The sequence below is a fragment of the Canis aureus genome, chromosome 1 (assembly GCF_053574225.1).
Source record: "Canis aureus isolate CA01 chromosome 1, VMU_Caureus_v.1.0, whole genome shotgun sequence".
Classification (NCBI taxonomy): domain Eukaryota; kingdom Metazoa; phylum Chordata; class Mammalia; order Carnivora; family Canidae; genus Canis; species Canis aureus.
In genome coordinates this window covers 116,608,648-116,631,493 of record NC_135611.1, presented here as the reverse complement: position 1 = coordinate 116,631,493, position 22,846 = coordinate 116,608,648, and the positions used below count along the sequence as shown (strand labels likewise).

At 40.1% G+C, this 22,846-nt stretch overlaps 2 protein-coding genes across 14 annotated transcripts in view; one reads left to right on the top strand and one right to left on the bottom strand.

The window, feature by feature from the left end:
- Positions 1-22,846, bottom strand: part of ZNF568 (zinc finger protein 568) — an 81,382-nt gene that overhangs the window by 9,546 nt on the left and 48,990 nt on the right. For 11 of the 13 annotated variants that reach the window (XM_077897959.1, XM_077897515.1, XM_077897992.1 and 8 more), the window contains 3 exons: positions 16,776-16,825; positions 3,267-3,390; positions 2,845-2,940 (listed from right to left, as the gene is read on the bottom strand). In XM_077897959.1, coding sequence (XP_077754085.1) covers positions 2,845-2,940; positions 3,267-3,390; positions 16,776-16,825 — 270 coding nt within the window. Of the gene's footprint in view, positions 1-2,844; positions 2,941-3,266; positions 3,391-16,775; positions 16,826-17,539; positions 17,798-18,160; positions 18,795-22,846 lie in introns of those variants that run through there. The other 2 variants (XM_077898131.1, XM_077898207.1) reach the window with 2 other exon arrangements.
- ZNF829 (zinc finger protein 829) overlaps positions 17,809-22,846 on the top strand; it is a 76,851-nt gene continuing 71,813 nt past the window's right edge. The window contains exons 1-2 of the mRNA XM_077909224.1: positions 17,809-18,815; positions 18,982-19,116. Coding sequence (XP_077765350.1) covers positions 19,093-19,116 — 24 coding nt within the window. The 5' untranslated portion in view covers positions 17,809-18,815; positions 18,982-19,092. The remainder of the gene's footprint in view (positions 18,816-18,981; positions 19,117-22,846) is intronic.

Genomic DNA, 22,846 nt, shown 5'->3' with positions numbered 1-22,846 from the left:
AGCAAGAACTATATAATGACTGGTAAAATGATTTTGGCCTTTCATGCTGTATGGGAAGTTTGGCCCTTTATGCTGTATGGGAAGTTCCAGACATCAGATGTCAGAAAATACTGTAATTTTAAATATTTTGGAAAAACAATCTTGTGGAAAAGGAAAACTGTAAAAAGCATGGATTTGAATCATAAATTTGGACCTTAAAAGAATGCTCAAATCAAAAAGTAACATCCATCAAGGATGCTCCCATTGCTCCTATCCTGCACAATCACTGCTCACTGTTATAAAATCATTCCTCTAAATTGATCTTCAGTCTCTCCGCTTTCCCTACTCCATGATCTCATTCTAGTGCAAGGCCAAATCATCTGGACTTCCCAAACAGGCTCCTACCAAGTTTCACCATTTTTACTCATGAATCCTCTGATTCAGTCTCTACGGCACAGCTGGAGAGAGGTCTTAGAAATCAAATTCAATCACGTTCCTATCTTGTTTAAAACCTTCAATGGCTGCCAAGTGTCCTCAGGAAAAAAAAAAATCCAACCTCCTAGGCTTACTGCAAAGGCCCTGCATGAAGTGGACCTCCATTCAGATTTTCCAGGACATCCACCCAAGACTCTCTCCTTAAGGCCTTCACTGAATAGATTCTTCTACCTTGGTACAGCAGTCCCACCATACTGCCCAGATCCTCTTACTCCTCCTTCCAGCTTTGTATCATTTGTCATGATCTGAAAAATCTTACCAGTCTGATAATATTGCCCCTAATATTTTCTCACAATACTGCCTTACCTATAACCATCTTCCCTAAATAGACCCCTCATTTCTCTGGCCATTATACAGGCTAGGTTTCTAAAAAAAGGAAACTTGCAAGGTTATCAGTGATTAGGGATTTAAATTAGCCCTTAAGTTTTCTGCAGACTGCTGGTGAGACTGGCTCTTCCTGGCCTGAACACTGCTCATGAATTCAAGAAAGGGCCAGAAAGGACCCCAAATCTTTTTTTTTTTTTTAATTTTTTTATTTATTTATGATAGTCACAGAGAGAGAGAGAGGCAGAGACACAGGCAGAGGGAGAAGCAGGCTCCATGCACCGGGAGCCCAATGTGGGATTCGATCCCGGGTCTCCAGGATTGCGCCCTGGGCCAAAGGCAGGCGCCAAACCGCTGTGCCACCCAGGGATCCCAGGACCCCAAATCTTAAACTATAATCACACTTGGCCTCTCTCTCCATCAGACACATCATTCCCAGGAGGGGCCTGTGACTAAGACAAGGTCAATTTCTTCTCTACAAGGTCAATTGAATCTAATTCCAGCAGACCTAGCATCCTTCCTGACCCTAGCTACTTCCTAGGTTATTCATCATTACCTTTTGTTTCCATCCAGTGTTCTGTAGCATTCTTTTTATACAATCAAAACAACACTGACTCTTAAAGCTATATATCTGGCTTTTATTCAACTAAGCATATAGCATTGTTTAAAAAATACTTTATAAAAATATAAGATTTTGTATCCCAATTGTGGTTGTGGTTACATGTATCTGCATGTGACATAAAATTTCACAGTAATCTATACCAAATAAAATAAAAATAAAAAAGGAGTATATTTGAAAATCGGTGGAATCTGAATAAAGTCTGTGTAGAGTTTCGTTACTACTATTGTGCCAATATCAATTTCCTAGTTTTGACAAGTGTACTAGGATTAGGTAAGATGTTATCATTAGGGAAAGCTGAGTGAAGGGTACAAGTGACCTCTGTACTATTGTTGTAACTCCTTTGAGTCTTAAATTATTTCAAAATAAAAAGCTAAAAAGAAATGATAACAGCTATAAGCATGTATGTACCTAATAAGAGAGGCCCAAAGTACATGAAGCAAAAACAGAATTGAAAAAAAAAAGATTCTTCAACAAACTGAAGACTTCAATGCTCCATTTTCAATAATGGATAGATTAGCTAGCCAGAAGATCAACAAGGAAACAGAAAACAACATACTCATCAAAGAAGAAATCACAAGAGAAATCAGAAAATGCTTTGAGTTGGGTGAAAGAAAAACATACCAAAAGTTATGGGGTATAGTTAAAACAGATCATAAGGGAAATTTACAGCTTAAAATGCCTATTAAAAAACAAAAAACAAAAAACCCAAGAAAAATCTCAACTCAGATTATGGAACTAGATAAAGAGAGAAGAGATAAAGAGAACTAGATACCAAAGATACCAGAAGGAAGAAAATAATAAAGATTACAGTAGAGATGAACAAAACAGAAAAATAGGGAAATCAACATAACTCTAAATTGGTTCTTTGAAAAAGATCAACAAAACTGGCAAACCTTTAGCTAGATTGACCAAGAGAAAAAAAAGAAAGAAGACAAATACTGATATCAGGAATGAAAGAAGGATATCACTACCAACCTTACAGAAATAAAGAACTAGGGCTAGGTGTATGACTGCTTATGGGTATAGAGTATCATTTTGGGGTGATGAAAAGTTTCTAAATTTAGATTGTTGTCACAGTTGCAAAACTCTCTGACTATATTAAAAACCCCAAACAGTATATTTTAAATATATGAATTTTAGGATAAGTCAGGACAAAACTGGACACACAGTACAGGGAAAACAGTTATCTCAGGGAAGGAAGAATGGGCTTCCTTCCTGAAATCAGAGGCAAATAAGGAGGATAGCAAGAGTGATAATGAAGTGAAAATTTGAGGCCTTATGCTGAAACATCCTTCTTTTTTTCTCTGGATCTCAGAATGTATCAGCAAGCTTTTCTACCAATAGCTCATATGTGCTGCCTTCTCAATGGCCCCTGGGTGACCACACCAGTCATGGTCTTCCCCATAGGAGTCACCATCACTCACCTGGGCACCATTCTTTTGGTTCCTTACTCTTAACCATCCAGGGCTCCTTCTCCTGCTCCAGTAAGGATATCACATCTGGCTTAGAATCAAAAAGTCCTGCCCAAAGAAGAAAAAAGAAAAAAAAAAAAAAGACAAAGTTATATTGTATGTGTACCAGAATTAAAATCATCCACGATTATTAAGAAAGAGTAAGTAGGTTAAGGGTCAATGGAAGGGATAAAAGTCAGAGGAACAACAATAAAAAACTGTCCAATGGAACAGCCGATTCTAACTTCATGAGGGATAATCCCTTCTTTGGGAAGCAACAAGAATCATTAATTCTGCCAGACATTTGAGAAGCACTCATGAGAAATTCATAACAAAGAACATAAAATTCCAGAAGGCTATTTCTAAAATTGGGGTGGGGGGGGCACATAACTTACCCAGTGAGATCAGGTTGTTATAATTCTCCAACATTACATCTCGGTACAAACTCTTCTGAGCAGAGTGCAAGCATTCCCACTCTTTTTGAGAGAAGTAAATGGCGACATCTTTGAACTTGAAGCCCTGAAACCAAAGATCAATATGCTATTTGTGAAACTGATGGGTAAAATCTTTACAACTGAATGAAAAAGAAAATGGAGAAAGCAATTTAGTAAGGTAACAATATTGAGAAAATAGACTGTGCTGGGCCCTTTAACACGGATGGTTCAGTGTGGAAATAAGAGTGATTGGAGTACACCATTCTTGGCACACACATACATGCTTAAGCATGCCTGCAACTACAGAAGTAATCTCTTGGGCTCTACCTCTTCCATTATCCCCCCAGGTCTGGGAATAACCAAAGTTCAGACAACTGGTGTTTCCTAAGTAAATAAAACTATACATACAAGCACATGGCATACTCTATGTTCACCATACAACACCTGTGACTATCTCCTTTCTATTCTCCCAACAAAAAAAGACTTTTTAAAAGTCTGAATCATTCAAAAATATCTTATAAAATTTCTATTTCTGAAAACAGGATCTGAATATAACTAGATGATTTATATGATGATTTACTTACAATTTAATAATTTCTTAAAAACTTATACCCATAAATATACCAGAATATTAAAGGCTGATCACTTTTCCATGTGATCAAAAATTCTAAAATAGGTATCATTTTTACCAGCTTGTATGATATTTCCATCTTATTTTGCACAAGTTCTCTATCATTCTTTTGCAGTATGAGTCATTTCTTCTCAACAATTTATGCATCTGGTTATATTGTTCCTGTTCCCATAAATTGTCCTTGATCATACTCTCCTTGTTCCTGATCTGCCTGAACTGATGGAGGAGGATCCAGACTCACACTGATGTGACTCAAGATGAGCATACAGAGAGAAGTTCAAAATGGACCCACTTATTGCTGTCTACCTGGCACAGACTTCTTGGAATATCACATAACTCCATACACTCAATCTATCATATCTCTATCGTATCCTCAGTCTTAAAAATCTCAAAAGAGTTATAGATATGGGCAAATACTGAGACTGCAAGTCAACATCAATTACCTGCTTGTCTAATTAGAAAACCCAAATTTGAAACCCGAGATCCCACTTAACCATTTCATAAAATGACCACTCTAACAAGGAAGGCATAAAATTTCTCGCAAGGATTTCCACTCCACCAGTATTCCTGATGAACACAGGAGCACTTATGGGACAGCAGCCTTTGGTGGCATCACTCACTGGAAGAAGAAGACCTGGAGAGCAGGTTAAGTTCCTTGGAGGGGCCTAGGGAAGCAGGAAGTTTTAGGAAAAAGAAATCCACTGTTCAAATCTTTCAAAATAAAAAATGCATTCAATGAAGGAGAGGAGAAATATCATTTCACATAAATAATGGCTTTTAGGGTTGCAGAAACAGATCATTTATTTCTTGGGTTCATCCTAGAGAAATAGCTTGAGAAGGCAAAGGAGGAAGAAGCAAAAGCAGCCTTACTTGAGTCACCAGACTGACCTTGGAGTCCCCCCCCAAAGGCCGAGAATGAATTTTCCTCCCCTTTCCTGTTTCAATCTTCCTGCCTTTTTTTTTTTTTTAAAGATTTTATTTATTTATTCATGAGAGACACAGAGAGAGAGAGGCAGAGACATAGGCAGAGGGAGAAGCAGGCTTCATGCAGGGAGCCTGACGTGGGACTTGATCCCAGGTCTCCAGGATCAGGCCCTGGGCTGAAGGCGGCACTAAACCGCTGAGCCACCCAGGCTGCCCCAATCTTCCTGCTTTTGACACCTCTTCTTTCTCCCCCACACTCCGTGTGTGTGTGTGTGTGTGTGTGTGTGTGAGTGAGACACATACATACACACACACACGGTCTGTCTTTCTTGATTTTAGGGAGAATAACAAAACTGCCTGCCCTGAACCCCAGAAGACCCAACTGTACACAATGTATTTAGAGGAAACAACCTTCCCAACTGATCTGAGCCCAGAAGGGCCTGTTCTCACCTGCCCTGGGCAGATCCTTGTTCTACAACCTACAAGACACTGAGCTCCTCAGCCATTGAGGCATCCCAAAGACATGGTGGAGCCTCCAGCCCAAAGCACAGGACACTTGGACAGGCCCAGCCTTGGACAACGGTTTCTGCCACCAACCACCTGGATGGTATACAAGAAATCACAATTCTCATAATCTTCATAGCCAACACATTCTGGTTCCCAACCAAGATCACAAGTTCCCTAAGTATGGCTTTCTTACCTGATACTATTCACTTGTATTGCTACCACTAGCCTTATTGTGGACAGTGAGTATTTACTGTATCTCAAATACATTTATTGCATGTTAAGCACTTTAAGCTTCTGGTGAGTTATGTGTATGAATCCTCGGGAGAGCCCATGAATCCTAATTCAAAGGAAACTTAAGCTCAAAGAAGTGAAGTCATTTACTCAAATTTGCAGTTAGTAGTGGCATTGCAGGGTTTTGAATCTAGATTTCTCCAAATCTGTAGCTCATGGTCTTCTACTTCTGGCTCTTATAGATGCAGCCAGGGATTTCTGAAGATCCTTTAAAAGAAATTCTGGACTGGAGCTCCACTCAGAGGAGCAGAAAATGCTTGGTCTGCTCACTGTAGGTCACTACAGAGCACAGTGCTCTAGGAAGGGCAATCAAAAGTAGAAGAGAAGAAGCAGTTCGGCAAACAAAACTCTTTTATCCAAAAATATCAAAATCTCCCATTACTCTGGCTCTGTGTGGGCGCTTGGAGGACATGATGATTTAGATCTAGCACCTGCCCTTAAAAAAGCTCAGAATCAGGAAGGAGGGCAGCCCTGGTGGCACAGCAGTTTAGCGCCGCCTGTAGCCCCCTGGAGACCCTGGATCGAGTCCCACGTCAGGCTCTCTGTATGATGCCTGCTTCTCCCCCTGCCTGTGTCTCTGCCTCTCTCTCTCTCTGTCTCTATGAATAAATAAATAAAATAAAAAAAAAAAAGAATCAGGAAGGAAAATAAAAAAAGTAGAGACAATCACAGGATATCAAGCTTTGAGGGGGCTGGTTCCCATGACCAAATCAACAACTGAAAAATAATGTTCTGAATATTAAAAACATTTTAGGATGCAATGATGATCTGGCAAAGAAAGAAAGTAACTGGGGTGCCTGGGTGCCTCAGGTCATGATCCAAGGGTCCTGGGATCGAGCACCACATCAGGCTTCCTGTGAGCCTACTTCTCCTGCTTTTCTGTCTCCTCCTCGCTCGTGCTCTATCTCTGTCTCTCAAATAAATAAATAAAATCTTAAAAAAAAAAAGAAAAGTAATCTTCAGAAGCTAAAATTGAATCAAACTGAGAACCAACAGGAGAATGCTGAGCCACTGACACTTATTTATCAATAAGTGATATGTTGTGCTGTTTTATTATTTTTGACATTTGGGTCATTATCCTTGGAATTCTGTTTGTGGATTCTTGAGCCCTGGTTGAAGGTTGTTCTTCTAGACCAGGTCTGTGTTTGCTTCTGCCAAGAGCACTGCCAAACCAGAGCCACTCTAAAGTAGATTTACAGATGGCAAGTTTTATAGATCACCTTAGTAATATGCATGTGAGCCACAGACCTGTGGGAGGGCTGACTTGTGGTTATAGTTCCTCAGGGGAAAATGTTTTTTTTTCCACCAACTGCCAGGATTCAAATCAGGCTGTTTTCCTTGTAGTCCCCAAGAATGGAAGTGTTGCTTCTACTTTTTCTTTATTTTGTGGGCATGGTCCTGGAGGTCCCAGGTCTTTACAGGGCAGAACCATTTTTTTAAAGATTTTATTTATTCATGAAATACAGAGAGACAGACAGAGGCAGAGACACAGGCAGAGGGAGAAGCAGGCTCCATGCAAGGGAACCCGATGCAGGACTCGATCCCAGGTCTCCAGGATGACACTCTGGGCTGAAGGCAGGCGCTAAACTGCTGAGCCACCCAGGCTGCCCCAGGGCAGTACCATTTAGACTCGCATCTTGACCAGCTATAGGCTTGGTCTCCCCCCTTCCCCATTCTTTGACTGTCAAAGCTCATGGTCATCTTGGTTCAGCAGCCCTGTAAAGACCTGGGACCTCCAGGACCATGCCCACAAAATAAAGAAAAAGTAGAAGCAACACTTCCGTTCTTGGGGACTACAAGGAAAACAGCCTGATTTGAATCCTGGCAGTTGGTGGAAAAAAAACATTTTCCCCTGAGGAACTATAACCACAAGTCAGCCCTCCCACAGGTCTGTGGCTCACATGCATATTACTAAGGTGATCTATAAAACTTGCCATCTGTAAATCTACTTTAGAGTGGCTCTGGTTTGGCAGTGCTCTTGGCAGAAGCAAACACAGACCTGGTCTAGAAGAACAACCTTCAACCAGGGCTCAAGAATCCACAAACAGAATTCCAAGGATAATGACCCAAATGTCAAAAATAATAAAACAGCACAACATTGTGAATATACTAAACACCAAACACCACTAAACTGTACACTATAAAATGGTTAATTGTATGTTATGTGAATTTCACCTAAATAAAAAATGATATAAAAATAAAACACACACAGAGGCATAATAGCAGGATCAGAGAGTCGGGAAAATCAATCATGCAATTGTTTCAAATTTCCATTATATTTTAAAGTTTTCATAATAAAAATAAAAATATTAGGGGGAAAATGTCACACCTGCAAAGATTCATTTATTACATAGATAATGACAAAGACTATAAAACAGGTATCTAGGAGGTAGATGGTAAAAAACAAAACCACGGGATCCCTGGGTGGTGCAGTGGTTTGGCGCCTGCCTTTGGCCCAGGGTGCGATCCTGGAGACCCGGGATCGAATCCCACGTCGGGCTCCCGGTGCATGGGGCCTGCTTCTCCCTCTGCCTGTGTCTCTGCCTCTCTCTCTCTCTCTCTGTGTGACTATCATAAATAAATAAAAATTTAAAAAACCCCACAAAATAGGTAGATTTAAAGGAAAAAATATTTCTAGAACAAAGAAACCCAATATTTAAAATTAAGTCATACAATGGCTAGAATAAATATCTCCAAAGAAAAAAATTACTGGACTACAGATATAAAAAGAAATTATGCAGAATGTTATCAAAAAAGACAATATGGGAAAGCATAAGAGAGGGCAGGAAAAAATAAGAAGGTTTAACAGATGTCTAACCACAGTTCTGAAAGGAAAAAGGAAAAAAACTGAGAAAAGGCAGTAACTAAAGACCTATTGGAGGTATCTAGCTGGCTCAGTCAATAGAGCATGTAACTCTCGATCTTAGGGTCATGAGTTCAAGCCTCAAGTTGGGCATAAAACTTACTTGGAAAAAAAAAAAAAAGACCGAATGGATAAGAAATTTTCAGAACTAGCATAAGAAAGCCAATGAGTCTTATTCAGAAGCCCAATGAGTCTCAAGGAGAATAAATAAAAAGAAACCCTAGACAATTATATCAAAACTGCTGAACACTAAAAGAGGATATGTTAGAAGCAATTTGAAAGGGACGCCTGGGTGGCTCAGTGGTTGAGCGTATGCCTTTGGCTCAGGGCGTGATCCTGGCGTCCCGGGATTGAGTCCCACATTGGGCTTCCTGCATGGAGCCTGCTTCTCCCTCTGCCTATGTCTCTGCCTCTCTCTGTGTCTCTCATGAGTAAATAAATAAAATCTTAAAAAAAAAGAAGCAATTTGAGATTAAAGACAGATTATCTACACAGAAACACCAGTCTGATTGACTATGATTATTCAATAGAAACAATATAAACCATAAAACAGCAGACTGTCAACTGAGAGAAAATTATCTTTCACAAATGGGGGCAAATCAAGACATTTTCAAAAAACCCAAAACCAAATGCCCTAGAAACCCATTAAAATATGTACTTCCATCTGAAGAAAAGTGATACCAAGATAGAGGGTTTAATAAGAATAATGAACAAAGAAAGTGGTAAATAAATGGATAACCTAAGCTAATATTCAAATATATAAAATACTAAAAATGTTTTATGGGTTAAAAAGAGGGTAGAATTAAAATATCTGACAACAATATAAGTTGTTTAATCAGATTATCCTAGTTCCTTATACTATTTAGCAAGAGCATAAAGATGTTCTTTAGTTTTGGATATTGGTAAGTTAAAATGCATTAAAATTTCTTAGGTAGGGATCCCTGGGTGGCTCAGTGGTTTGGCGCCTGCCTTTGGCCCAAGGATCGAGTCCCGCGTCGGGCTCCCGGCATGGAGCCTGCTTCTCCCTCTGCCTGTGTCTCTGCCTCTCTCTCTCTCTCTCTTTCTCTCTCTCACTGTCAATCATGAATAAATAAATAAAATCTTAAAAAAAATTTCTTAGGTAACCACAAAATAAATGAAATTAGTTTATAGCTTCAAAATTCATAAAGAAGTGAAATGAGATTAAAGAAATACATAAAAGGTAGAATAAAAAGCACAAACTAAGCCAATAATGATACTTTCAATTGTATCAGTAATTTTTTTAAAAAGATCTTATTTTTAAGTAATCTCTACACCCAACATAGGGCTTGAATTTATAATCCTGTGATCAAGAGTCACATGCTCCACTGACTGAGCCAGCTAGATGCCCTTATATCAGCAATTAATAATGGGCTAAATGATCTCATTAAAAGATAAAAGTCAAAGATCAAAGCCCAGATATATGCTGTTTACAAGAAACACATCCAAAACATAAATATTCAGAAAGACTGGAGGTAAAATGTGAAAATACAACTTGTATGCTTCCCTAATAAAAAATAAATATGTATTATATATAGACACACATACACATACATAAAATAAAGAAGAACAAAATTGGGGGATCCCTGGGTGGCTCAGCGGTTTGGCGCCTGCCTTTGGCCCAGGGCGCGATCCTGAAGTCCCAGGATCGAGTCCCACGTCAGGCTCCCGGCATGGAGCCTGCTTCTCCTTCTGCCTGTGTCTCTGCCTCGCTCTCTCTCTCCATGTCTATCATAAATAAATAAATAAATCTTTAAAAAAAAAAAGAAGAACAAAATTATGATAAATCCTCATCATTATGACAGAACACATCACTTGAAATAACTGATAGGCACAACAGACAAATAAATCAGTAAAAACAGAAATTATTTAAATTATAAAAAATAACAAAATTAACAAACCGGATTTAATTGCCACATATAGAATAATACAGCTAAGTCAAGTAACACTCTTCTCAACCACATCTGGAGGATTCAGAAAAACATCACATTGGGTCTTAACATAAAACAATCATTTTGCATGAACTCATGCTAATAAAGATGCACATTAATAGGATTGCCAAGGGGTGGGCAAATGGAATGGAAGATAAGAAATGAATAAATAATCAGAACAAGAAGATGGCCTTGCTCAGACCAATGATAACATTCCATGAAGTGAAGTTTATGATTAATGTAACATTGCACTTGAAGCCTCTCTCCATCTTATCAAGGAAAACCAGTGCAGTAAGGCAAGGTTTAGAATAAGGAACTTAAAAAAGGAAAAGATCAATATTTTAAAATAATACAATTATTTACAGACAAAAAATATCCTCACTTATCAATGATATGATTATGTAGTTAGATGACTCCAAATCCAAAAGAATCTATAAGATATCAGAATAAATGAGGGGTGCCTGAGTGGCTTAGCGGTTGAGTGTCTGTCTTTGGCTCAGGGCGTGATCCCAGGGTTCTGGGATCGAGTCCCGCATTGGGCTCTCTCTGAGGAGCCTGCTTCTCCCTCTGCCTATGTCTCTGCCTCTCTCTCTGGTCTCTTATGAATAAATAAATAAAATCTTTAAGAAAAAAAAGATATCAGAATAAATGAGCAATCAGCAAGTTGGATGGATATAAAATCAGTATCTAAAAATCAGTTTCATGTCTGTACACGAGGAACAATAAGAAAATGATGTTTAATGTTTAAAAATTAATACCATTTAAAAAACACAAAATATAAAAATACTTAAGAATGAAATTAATAAAAGACATATACGACTCTAATTACAACCATAATATAAGACCTAAATAAACAGAGTAATACCAGCTAGAGGAAGAGGAAGACTTACTACTATAGAAAATGCCAACCTTCCCCAAACTGATCAGAGTCAATGCAGTACAAATTGATATGCCAACTGGATTTCTACAAACTTGATCAGCCAATTCTAAAATTTATATGGAGAAGCCAAAGGCCAAAACATAGCTTACAGACTCCTAGAGAATAAGATTACAGTAGAGGAATATGACTTACCAAGTATCAAACATTATTATAAAGCTGTCTTAATTAAGACAATGTGGTTTTGGTGCAGAGACAGAGAAACAGAACACTAGAGAAAAATGATATTGGGATATTAATTATCCAAATGGAAAAGGTTAAACTGGACCTCTACCATATATCATATCCTAAAATCAATCCAAAGTGAGTTAAAGACTGAAACACAAAAAGCAAAACAGTATCATTCATAGAAAACATGGGAGAGTACCTTTACTCATAGAGGAAGATATTTCTTAAACTAGACCTAAATAAATTAGTAAAGGAAAGGAAAACTGTTAAACGTGATGGCATTACAACCGAGAATTTCTACCACCATTTAACATTAGAAGTCAAGCCACAAACTGAGAGAAAGCATGTATAGCACACATAACTGACAAAGGATGAATCTATAATATTTAAGAAATACTTACAAAGCATTAAAAGGAACAACAACAAAAAAACCTTGGAAATCTAAAACTCAATAGAAAAATTAGAAAATGACATGAAACAGTATTTCAGAGAAGAGAAATCATGAAAAGGGCCTCAACCTCATTTAGCATACCAAAATATGCAATCTTTTTTTATTTTTATTTTTTATTATTATTTTTTTTTATGATAGTCACAGAGAGAGAGAGAGAGAGAGGCAGAGACATAGGCAGAGGGAGAAGCAGGCTCCATGCACCGGGAGCCCGACGTGGGATTCGATCCCGGGTCTCCAGGATCACGCCCTGGGCCAAAGGCAGGCGCTAAACCGCTGCGCCACCCAGGGATCCCAAATATGCAATTTTAAAATCAGAATACTATATCAATGCATACCCATCAAATAGGTAAAAACTTAAAAGTCTAACAATATCAAGTACTGATGAGAATATGAAATAACAGGGTTTAAAAATGATTATAAACACTGGAAAACAATTGTGGAGTGTCTAGTAAGGCCAAAGATGCATATATTCTATGACCCAAGAATTCCTTTTTAAGATTTTATTTATTTATTCATGATAGACACACACACACACACACACACACACACACACACAGAGGCAGGGACACGAGCAGGCTCCATGCAGGGAGCCTGACGCAGGACTCAAACCCAGGACTCCAGGATCACGCCCTGGGCGGAAGGTAGGCGCCTAAACCGCTGAGCCACCCAGGCTGCCCTGACCCAAGAATTCTATTCCTAGTTATATACCCAGAGAAATTCTTGTACATGATACAAGTTCAAGAATGTTCACAGGAGTAGTGTCTGTAATATAAAAGATAGATATATATTTATACAATGGATGGTTATATAGTAAATTAACAATGTGAATGATTTCCTGAATATATACTAAGAGACCGATAATCACATAGCAGAAGATTCCAAACTGTATAATTTTACTTAGATCAAATTTAAAAATAAAAACAGGGCAGCCTGGGTGGCTCAGTGGTTTAGCGCCACCTTTGGCCCAGGGCGTGATCCTGGAGACCCGGGTCAAGTCCCACATCGGGCTCCCTCCATGGAGCCTGCTTCTCTGCCTGTGTCTCTGAGCCTCTCTCTCTCTGTGTATGTGCCTTCATGAATAAATAAAATCTTTTTTTTTTTTTGAATAAATAAAATCTTAAAAATAAATAAATAAATAAAAATAAAAACAAACACATATGGTTAACTGTAAAGAAAAGCAAGGGAATGAAAAACACAAAATTCAGAAATTACCTCTAGGGACTGTACTGGGATGACTTATGGCCCAGACAGGGTTTTTAACAATAATCAACATTTTACATCTTAAATATGGATGTTTAGTTACTTTTCATACCTTATACATTTGTCGCTATTCGGTATTGAATAAAAAGCAGTTTTAAAAAGTTAGTTATAAAAATAGTCAGTTACAATATAGTGTGATAAGAACTGTGACAGATGCATCATAGTCATTCAGTCACCAGGCATAATCAAGAGACTGAAGCAGGCTTCACGGAATCCAGAGAAAGCAGTGGTATGGGATATATCCCTTCTTGTGTTTCTTGTGCAATATAGCCAGCAGATAGCACTGTGCATTATGGGAACTGCTAGAGTAGAGTGAGAAGGAGCAGAGAAATGAGATTGAAAAGAAGGATCACATCATGAGAACATCACTTGTTCTCACAGGTGAGGGATTCTAAGCAGGATAAATTACCTCTAATTACAGGCAGACGAATCTTGCTAGGAGAAATGAGGAAATAGTAACTTATTTAGGTTAAGGGGTATGTGAAAGTTTCATGTAACACACAGAAGTTTCTGGGGCCCAGAAAAAAAAAGGATTCCAACAAACAAAAACAGACTGAAGAGCATTCCAAGTAGAGCACAGGATAAGGGGAAGGTAGAGAGGGAAATTAACTACATAGCCTGTATGTCTGAGGAGCAGACAGGTAACTGGTGAGGAATTCTGGGGAAGGGGTAGACAGAAGTGATACTGGAGAAGTCCAAAGGGGCCAGGACAGAAAGGTCTTGGCTGACACGTCATCCCTGGCAGGACTTATTGCATCCTTACTTACCGCTTTATTCCAATACTAGGACTGGTGCTCCAGTAAATATAGAAATGTACTTTATAATAAATGTATAATAAATGTGAAAGAGTTAGAACTTTGTCCTGAAAATAATTCACTTAATAAAGGAAGTGTCATAACTGGACTATTTTATTGGCAAAGAGTAAAAGTAGAGCCAGGGAGCCCAATTCGAGCACAATGCACTATCCACCTGAATTTCCATTACTATCATGTTTGCAAATCTTGTAGAGAACACATTATATATAGGAAGTTATGAGGAAGCCCATGGTCCCATAGCAAAAATAGGGGAAGACTTTTTTTTTTTTTAAGTGCATAGCTTCTCATTAATACAGAGAAAGGACAATCCACCACTCTGAGTAGAGGAGGAAATAAAGGAAGAAATGGACCATTGTCAAGGGTTTAGGGCAAAGGAAGGTAGAGTTCCTTCCTTACCAAGATGTACTAATATTGGATAGGGAGGGTGTAGTTTCTCCTCTAAGAATCTCACAGGAAGGTTCTGGCCAGATTGGGAATGTGAAGACAGACTCAACAAGTTCTCACAGAATTAAAAAAAAAAAAAAAAGTCAGAGAAAGGAAGAAACAGATTAATCCAGAATGGAAAGAGAATTTTATTAGTCTTTTGAGAGAGAGGAACCCTTGAGAACCAACCAAAATTAACGAAAAGCCACACTCAGACACATCCAAGGAAAAACTCTGAACATACTACAAATATTATGCCATTATTTAAAACTGACTACTCCAAAGTATCAGAAAAGAAAAATTTAAATAAACACCCCAAATTAGGAATTTTACAGCCAACATTTGCTGGTCATATCTCACACCAGATGTTTAAAGATTAAATTGTTTGAGCAAAAGACAAAGTACTTTAGAAAAGTTTGTATGACTTTTTTTTGGTTAAGATTTTATATATTTATTTGTTTATTTAGAGAATACAAGCAGGGAGAGGGGAAAGAAAGAGAGAGTCTCAAGCAGACTCTGTGCTGAGCATGGAGCCTGATATGGGGCTCAACCCCACAACCCTGAAATCATGATGACCTGAGCTGAAATCAAGAGTCGTATGCTTAACTGATTGAGTCACCCAAATGCCCCTGTATGACTTCTATATTTGTAGTAGGGAAGGCCATGACATATAGGAAGAAAACATTTTTGAAAACTCTGAATCTAAAACATGTACAAAATAGATTAGCTGTGGAAAAGTAATTTTTTTAAAAAATATTTATTTATTCATGAGAGAGAGAGGGAGAGAGACAGAGGCAGAGGGAGAAGCAGGTTCTATGCAGTGAGCCTGACATGGGACTCGATCCGGGGTCTCCAGGATCAGGCCCTGGGCTGAAGGTGGCGCTAAACCGCTGAGCCACCCAGGCTGCCCGAAAAGTAATTTTTTTTTAAAAAAGATGCGATTTATTTATTTGAGAGAGAGAGTATGAGTGGGGGGGTAGGGGCAGAGAGTGGGAGAAGCAGACTCCCCACTGAGCAGGGAGCCCTACGTGGGGCCCTAATTCCAGGATCCTGAGATCATGACCTGGCCCAAAGGCAAATGCTTAACCGACTGAGTCACCCAGGTGCCCTAGAAAAAATATTTGTAAAACAACTTACAAATGACAGAGAATAAGCTTAACATACAAACTTGTGCATAAACCAAAAAAGATAACACTCTTTGACAAGTGGGATCCCAGTTGTACTAGGATTTTGAAGTGACCTAACAGAATCTTTTGAATTTGAGTGACCTAAAAGAATCTATTTCCTCATCTGTCAACTTAGAATAATACCATATTTCATCAATTCTGAGATACCACTGATTGTAAAGCCACCATTACTTTATACACCAGGGAAGAAAAAAAAAATGCCATCAATGAAACTATGACTTACCAGGAACTATAAAATCAGTCCTGATTTCAGAGAGGTTAAAATATGAAGGAAAAAAAAGCATACAGAAGAAGAAATACAGTCACACCCTTTTCACAGGGTTGTTAATGTGGATTCAACAAGACAACACATGTAAAGAACTTCAAATTGTAAGTGGCTTAAAGTAAACAATAAGTTAGTTGCTTCTATCAGCAGCAGGATCCCATTCTGAAAACAAAAGTACATACCTACATATATGTACAGACACAATTTGAAAATATTAATCATGACTATCTCTAGATGGTGGGACCATAGGTGAGAAACTTTCTTAAACTTTCTCAAGTTTTAAATTTATTGCAAGAATCCTATATTACTTTAGTCATTATAAAGAGAGGAATTAGTTTATTTCTATCCTGGGGGGAAAAAGTATGTAGAGCTGACAGGGCAGGCAGGTCTTGCAGGCTGTTAAGAAATTTGGAAGCAAAAAAAATTCTTTTGGGCAAGCAAATAGGCACATGACTCTGAAGCAAACAACAAAGACACGAGGGAGACTGAAGTAAGTAACTCCATACTGTTCTTTATCTTCCCCTGCCAAATCAGTGAGACACATCTGTCACAACTATTCTGGGAATGAATGAAGTCCAAGGAAATGGAAATTCTAGATTAATGAGATGTTGTATGCAAAGCAGACATTCCTGGTTTAGACTCCTGTCTGGTTTAGGAAAACTCCATAAATCTGGTTTCCTTCTCTCTTACCCTTTTTCCAAATTATTATTGTAAGTCTCTTGGGTAGAATCCTGAAATAGGATATTGTTTTGAAAACAAGGAAGCTCCTTCCAAGAAGAGAGTGCCAAATACAACTTACCTCTGCCATGACTTCTGATGTGCAGTGGCTTTTCTCCCCTCTTCTGGATTCTTAGAGAATAAAAAAGATGGAAAAGGGTTAAGAAACTATGAGACAACAGACCCTTCCCAGAGCTCAGAGGAAGCCAAGTAAGAGCAAACCCTGGCTCCACTCCAAGCATGGAGAGTGAGCCCAAAACCAAAGAAGCCTGTAACCCCACCCCCACTCCTATCATCACACAAAGCAGGCAACCTTAGGGGCCTAGATGGGCGTCCTGGGAAAGAACCCCAGAATATGGCCGCCTTCTTCCATAGGAGCATGACTGGGTTCTTATTCTTCTGTTTTTTTTGTTTGTTTGTTTGTTTTTAAGATTTTATTTATTTGAGACACACACACACACACACACGCACACAGAGGCAGAGACACAGGCAGAGAGAGAAGCAGGCTCCATGCTGGGAGCCCGATGTGGGACTCATCCTGGGACCCCAGGATCACACCTGGGCCCAAGGCAGGCGCTCAACCACTGAGCCACCCAGGTGTCCCCCTGACTGGGTTCTTCCTGACCCTGTATCTTACACTGAGCCCAGATTTGTGGCTCTAAAACACAACCTACATGAATCTATCAGAATCCCACATCTTGTCCTCTAAAACTGGATGGGCTCTGGGCCTGGCTCCCCTGAGGCCTCAGGATAAAAGGCACAGGGAAGTGGAAGGAAGGGCTTCCAGGCCCAAGCTCTGAAGAACCCCAGGACACCAGAAATAGCCGCGGGGAGAAGGCCACTCACCGCTGAAGAGGGAGCGGCAGGCCCTGGTCAGTTGCGGCTGGGATCCTGAATCCGACGGGAGCAAAAAAGGCTCCAAAGGTAGGCGGGGTCTGAGATTGCCCCAGCACCCATCCACTCAATGACCCCGCTCAACGCCGACCAAGAAGGTACACAGCGGGCGCCTTTCCAGTTCTAGCTCCAAAGGCGGCTCCGACGCGCCGGCCACTGGGCTCTGGCACTGGGCGGGAGGGGGCCCCTCGTGCTGTGCTAACCGCCGCCCCGCGGGCACTGGCCGCAGGACAATGGAGGTCACACAGCAGCGACACCTCTGACCTCCGACAGGGCCAGCCTGACACCAGGCGCCCACGCCAGGTGCGCGGCTGACGCCGCCCTCCCGCCAGTGAAGAGTAGAGGCCTCGACAGTCCCCAGCCTCCCCAACATCTTCTACTTTTCGGGCGCGAGTCTGCGGCCTGGACAAGCCCGACAGCCACTCACGTGTAGGACTCAGGCCCCGCCCTTGGAGCCCCTCGCCGCGCACTTCTCCCGGGTCCTCACGCTCCAGTCTGGTCGAATCCGCCCCAAGCCGGTGTCAGGCCGCCCGGAATCCCCGACCCCTCACGCCCGAACTCCCGCCAACTCACCACCCGCCAGCCAACTTCGGCCGGAAGTGGCAAATGCCGCAGAGACCCCAGGAAAATGTAGTCCAGGGCAGGAAACATGCAGCCCCTCTGCCGAGCGTCGCCTCGCGTTCCTAGGCTTCAGCGAAGGCCAGTACCGACAGCCCGGCCTCGCCTGAGCATCCTGAGGACCGGGGCGAGCGACAGGTCCAAGCAGCGAGAGCAGGCTGCTGAGGAGTAAAAAAAAGTGGACCGTGGAGGCTCCTGGGAAACGTAGCCCACCGTGGAGGAAAGGGGGGGCGGGTCGGCCACCTGTACATCCCGAGCCCTCAAAGTTGACCCGTGTGCAACAGCCCTCGCTCCAAACCGGGAAGTGCTCAGAGGCCTCTAGGAACGGCAGTTAAAAGCCGAAAAGCAGACAGTCCAGAGTCCTCTCCACAAGGAGCCACCGCGCTCTGAGAGCGGGATCAGGAGCAGACGACTCCCGGCTACACCAAGAACTAATTGGCCTCCTGGACCCGGGCTGTTCAGCCCGTCCCACGATCCTTCCTGGTCGAGTTTGCGTGTTCAGGTTTCGGCTGAGAATTCGTTCCCAGTTCCCGGCGCCCCCCAAAGCGCAGCACTCCCTTAGTCGGTAACCCTCCTGTGCAGCAGCCAAGTGTCCCTGCAGACACATTTGGTAAGGATACTACGTAGACAATGCTGTGTCCTCTTGCTCTATCACATCAGGGGCAACATGAGGTCGTGTCGTTTCACTGTTAGTGATGCTAAATTTGATCATTTGGTGAAGGTGGTAATGGCCAGAGATTTCCATTGTAAAGTTATATTTTTTTCCTTTCTGGCAGAAGCAGGCTCCCCTATGGGGCGCCCGGTGCAGGACTGGATCCTAGGACCCCAGGATCATGCCCTGAGCCGAAGGCAGATGCTCAACTACTGAGCCACCCAGGTGCCTGGGAATGACACTTTATAAGAGACTCAAGGTTGGTCTTTACTGTTTAGCAAAAATGAAGGGGAAGGACTGTGCTAGCTGATTATGTCCCTTTTATTAAGAAAGCAAATGTTTTTAAATACCCTTAGCCCTAAATATTTCTGCTTGTATCTAATAGCCAGATTCATGATACATGGCTGCCCTGAATTACAAGTAGGCTGGGAAATAAAATATTGAATTCTTCCAACATTTATGGTGGAAATCAGCAGAGAAAAGATAGACTAAGGCTGTCTATTGTGCCTAATGCAAGCTTCCACCACCAGATAATTTACTTCCTATAGAAAAGATACGAACTTGAATCCCAGAGTGAAGATTCAGGTAAAGAGACAATGTGTCTGGCTTAAAACATGGGCAAAAATCACAGAACTAAAGATACCTGCAAATCAGATTCTCTGGAGGGAAAGAGGACAATGCTTTAGGACAGCAATCACTCTTGAGAGGAACCCCAGGTGAACCCGTGAGGGAGGTGAGACTCTTGGAAGTGGCAGAGGCTGGTGATACTTTAAGTGGAACATTTCTTACTAAGGTAGAAGAAAGAGTACAGACACTCTGGGGCTTGTGGACAGATTTAAGAGTGAAAGATGGATGGGGGTTGGGTGGCACAGGAGAGAGAAGTTCCTACTCTACAACTTAAACAGCTCATTTGACATAGAAACTCTGAAAAATATTATGTACTATGTTCAAAGTGTGCATATAGACACCATAGGGAGAATTGCTATTTCCTTCATATTTCATTTGCTTATGATTATGGACTTACAAAAAATTATGAGTGTAATAGTAATTCTGCATATCATAAAATCTGCATATTCTGCATATTCATTCTTATGCACATGTTACTGAACAATGTGAACAGTTATTCATATTTTCTTCTTCCCTATGTTATGTTTGTTCTGGTTATATTTATGAAAATCTAATTTTATGTCTGTTAAAGCTAAAGCTAAAAAAAATTAGAGCTTGTGTTTTGTAGGTCTTTTTTCTTTTTCAAGCTTTATTTATTTGTTTGTTTGTTTGTTTGTTTATTTATAAAGATTTTATTATTTGAGAGAGAGTATGAGCAGGGGGGAAAAGGAGAAGCAGGCTCCCCGCTGAGCAGAGAGCCTGATGTGGGGGCTCAATCCCAGGATCCTGGGATCAGACCTGAGCTAAAAACAGATGCTTAACTGACTGGGTCTCCCAGGCACTCCTCAAGCAATTTATATTTATTATATTTTCCAAAATTCTTGGTTCACAATAGATTGCAGATTTTAAAAAAGGAAAGAAAAAAACCTTGTATTTCACTATAATTTGAGAAGCACTACTTTAAAAAACAGATGTAATGGGATATTTACTTGGTCGTTGAATAAATCACTAAGTGGCTTTTTGTATTATAATTAATGTGACCAAAGACTCCCAAGAAAATAAGATCACAGGGGCACCTGGGTGGCTCAATGGTTAGGCATCTGCCTTTGGCTCAGGTCATTGTCCTGAGGTCCTGGGACTGAGTCCCACATCAGGCTCCCCTGAAGGAGCCTGCTTCTCCCTCTGCCTGTGTGTCTCTGCCTCTCTCTGTGTCTCTCATGAATAAATAAATAAAATCTTAAAAAAAAAAAAAAAGAAAAGATCATATTTACATCCTTAATGAAAATTTCAAGGCTGGCTATAATCTCCCTCCTGTAGTACCTGTTTGTTCCACCTTGGCGAGTATACTAAATAAAGATTAGACCCGTGTTTAAGAAAGTGCAAAAGATAAATTCTTTTATTCAGAGGTGCTCCTCCTCCACCTCTAACATGAGGGCATTAGTCACCCTGTGGAATATGCCTTACTGCCTTCTGCTGCAAACTCATTCACCATTTGTGTCCACCTTCACTTTATCGTTTTGATTTAAAGATCAGATTAGTTTCGGTGCCTCACATTTTAGATAACATTTATGGCTTATTCTCTACCTTCAGTATTTGCCCCTTCGAGCAACTCCCAGACATAGCAGAAATCACACTTGTACATTAGATACCAGATCTTAGAAAGTTATTGTCCACTATGCAGCAAGAAAGTAAAATCTCACAAAGGTTGAAGCTAATATAACAAATTTGTGTGTGACTTCGACCTCTCTAAAACATGCAGAGGTATTATCAATGGTAAGAAACAACTTTGGAATGGGGCACTGGTCATAGCGTAGCTCTCTACCAAGCTCATTTAACAGAGGCTATATTGGGCTATATTGGGAGTATTACATAAAATGGCTGCTCATGTTGCTTTCAGTTGTTAAATTTAGTTAGAGGAGAAGCAGCACCTGGTTCTCTGGGAATACTAAAACAGTCATTAACTATGCTCCAGAAGCAGCTGCTGAAGCTTTGTGTTAGCTTTTCTACTGGCACTCTGTCCAAAGCAGCTGCCAGTGCAGCTTGATGTTCATCTGTATTTGTTGGTATACAAAGTTATCAGTATATTTAATTAATTAGTGGCTAATTTTCCATGGCTTGCCAAAGCTAAGAAAAATGAATCTACTCACTGAATTAACAGTATCAAAAATTAAGAACTTTCATAAACACATGCATTTGGTAGAATACATCCAACCCACTTGTAGGTATTTATCTAAGAAAAATGAAAACATAGATCTATACAAAGACTTGTATCCAAATGTTCACAGTAGCTTTACTTGTAATATTCCCAAACCTGAAATAAGCTAATTGTTCATCAACAACTGACTGGATAAACAAATTATGGTTTGCTTACTCAGCAATAAAAATAAACTACTGCTACCACAACAAAATGGATGAGTCTCACAGTATCTAAACAAATGAAGCTTGATACCAAAAACACTGTCTGATTCCACTTATATAAAGTTCTAAAACAAGCAAAACTAATCTATGGAAATAGAAGTCAGAAAAATGATTATCTCAGATAGGAATGGTTAGTGTTTGGAAGGAAGCCAAGGGAACTTTCTGAGAGAATGGAAATACTCTATTTCTTGATCTGGGTGGTAAATACACAATTATATACATACGATGCATAGTTAAGATTTTTATATTTTGCCTATGTAAGTTACACTTCAATTTTTAAAAAGAGAAAAAAAAGAAAAAAACCCTTCAGTCATTAAGGGTGGGGAAATTTTAGACACATGGGTCAGGGTTGAGAAAAGGATAAAAATAATGATGTACAGTGTGCATACAGCCTGACACCTGTGTACTAATCAAGGGTCTCCAAATATTTCGGACCTGTGTATAGGCTTTAAGATATGAGAACTACAGTATGAAAATTACCATTTATCATCCAATGTCTCTAAAATTCAATTCGGTAGGTTTAATACTCAACACAGTTTTATGTAGATATATAAAAATAATTTTGATGTAGCCTATATTTTTTTACCGCATTGAATTTCAAGTGTGCTAAAGACTTCACAAGTCCTGAAAGTTTATTTTAATCTTAAAATAGCACCGATCCTTTATTTCCTTTCTCCCTTCATTTTCACACTTCTGAACTGGAAATAATCTTTTTCCACAAGGATCTTGGCCTCTGTCCTCCACATTTTAGCATGATGCAGCACACTCAATCCCCATTCACTTCCTGGTGAAAGGACTTTTCACTAGGCCTGGTAGGGATCAATAGGACATAGGATTCTCTCTTATTAGAGATCTTGCCCATTTCCCCTGCTGTACAGAAATCAAACTAATCAAACTTCCTCACAAACAAAACTAACCAAAATATATATTGCCTTTCAGCACACTTTGAGGCCCACTACATTAAA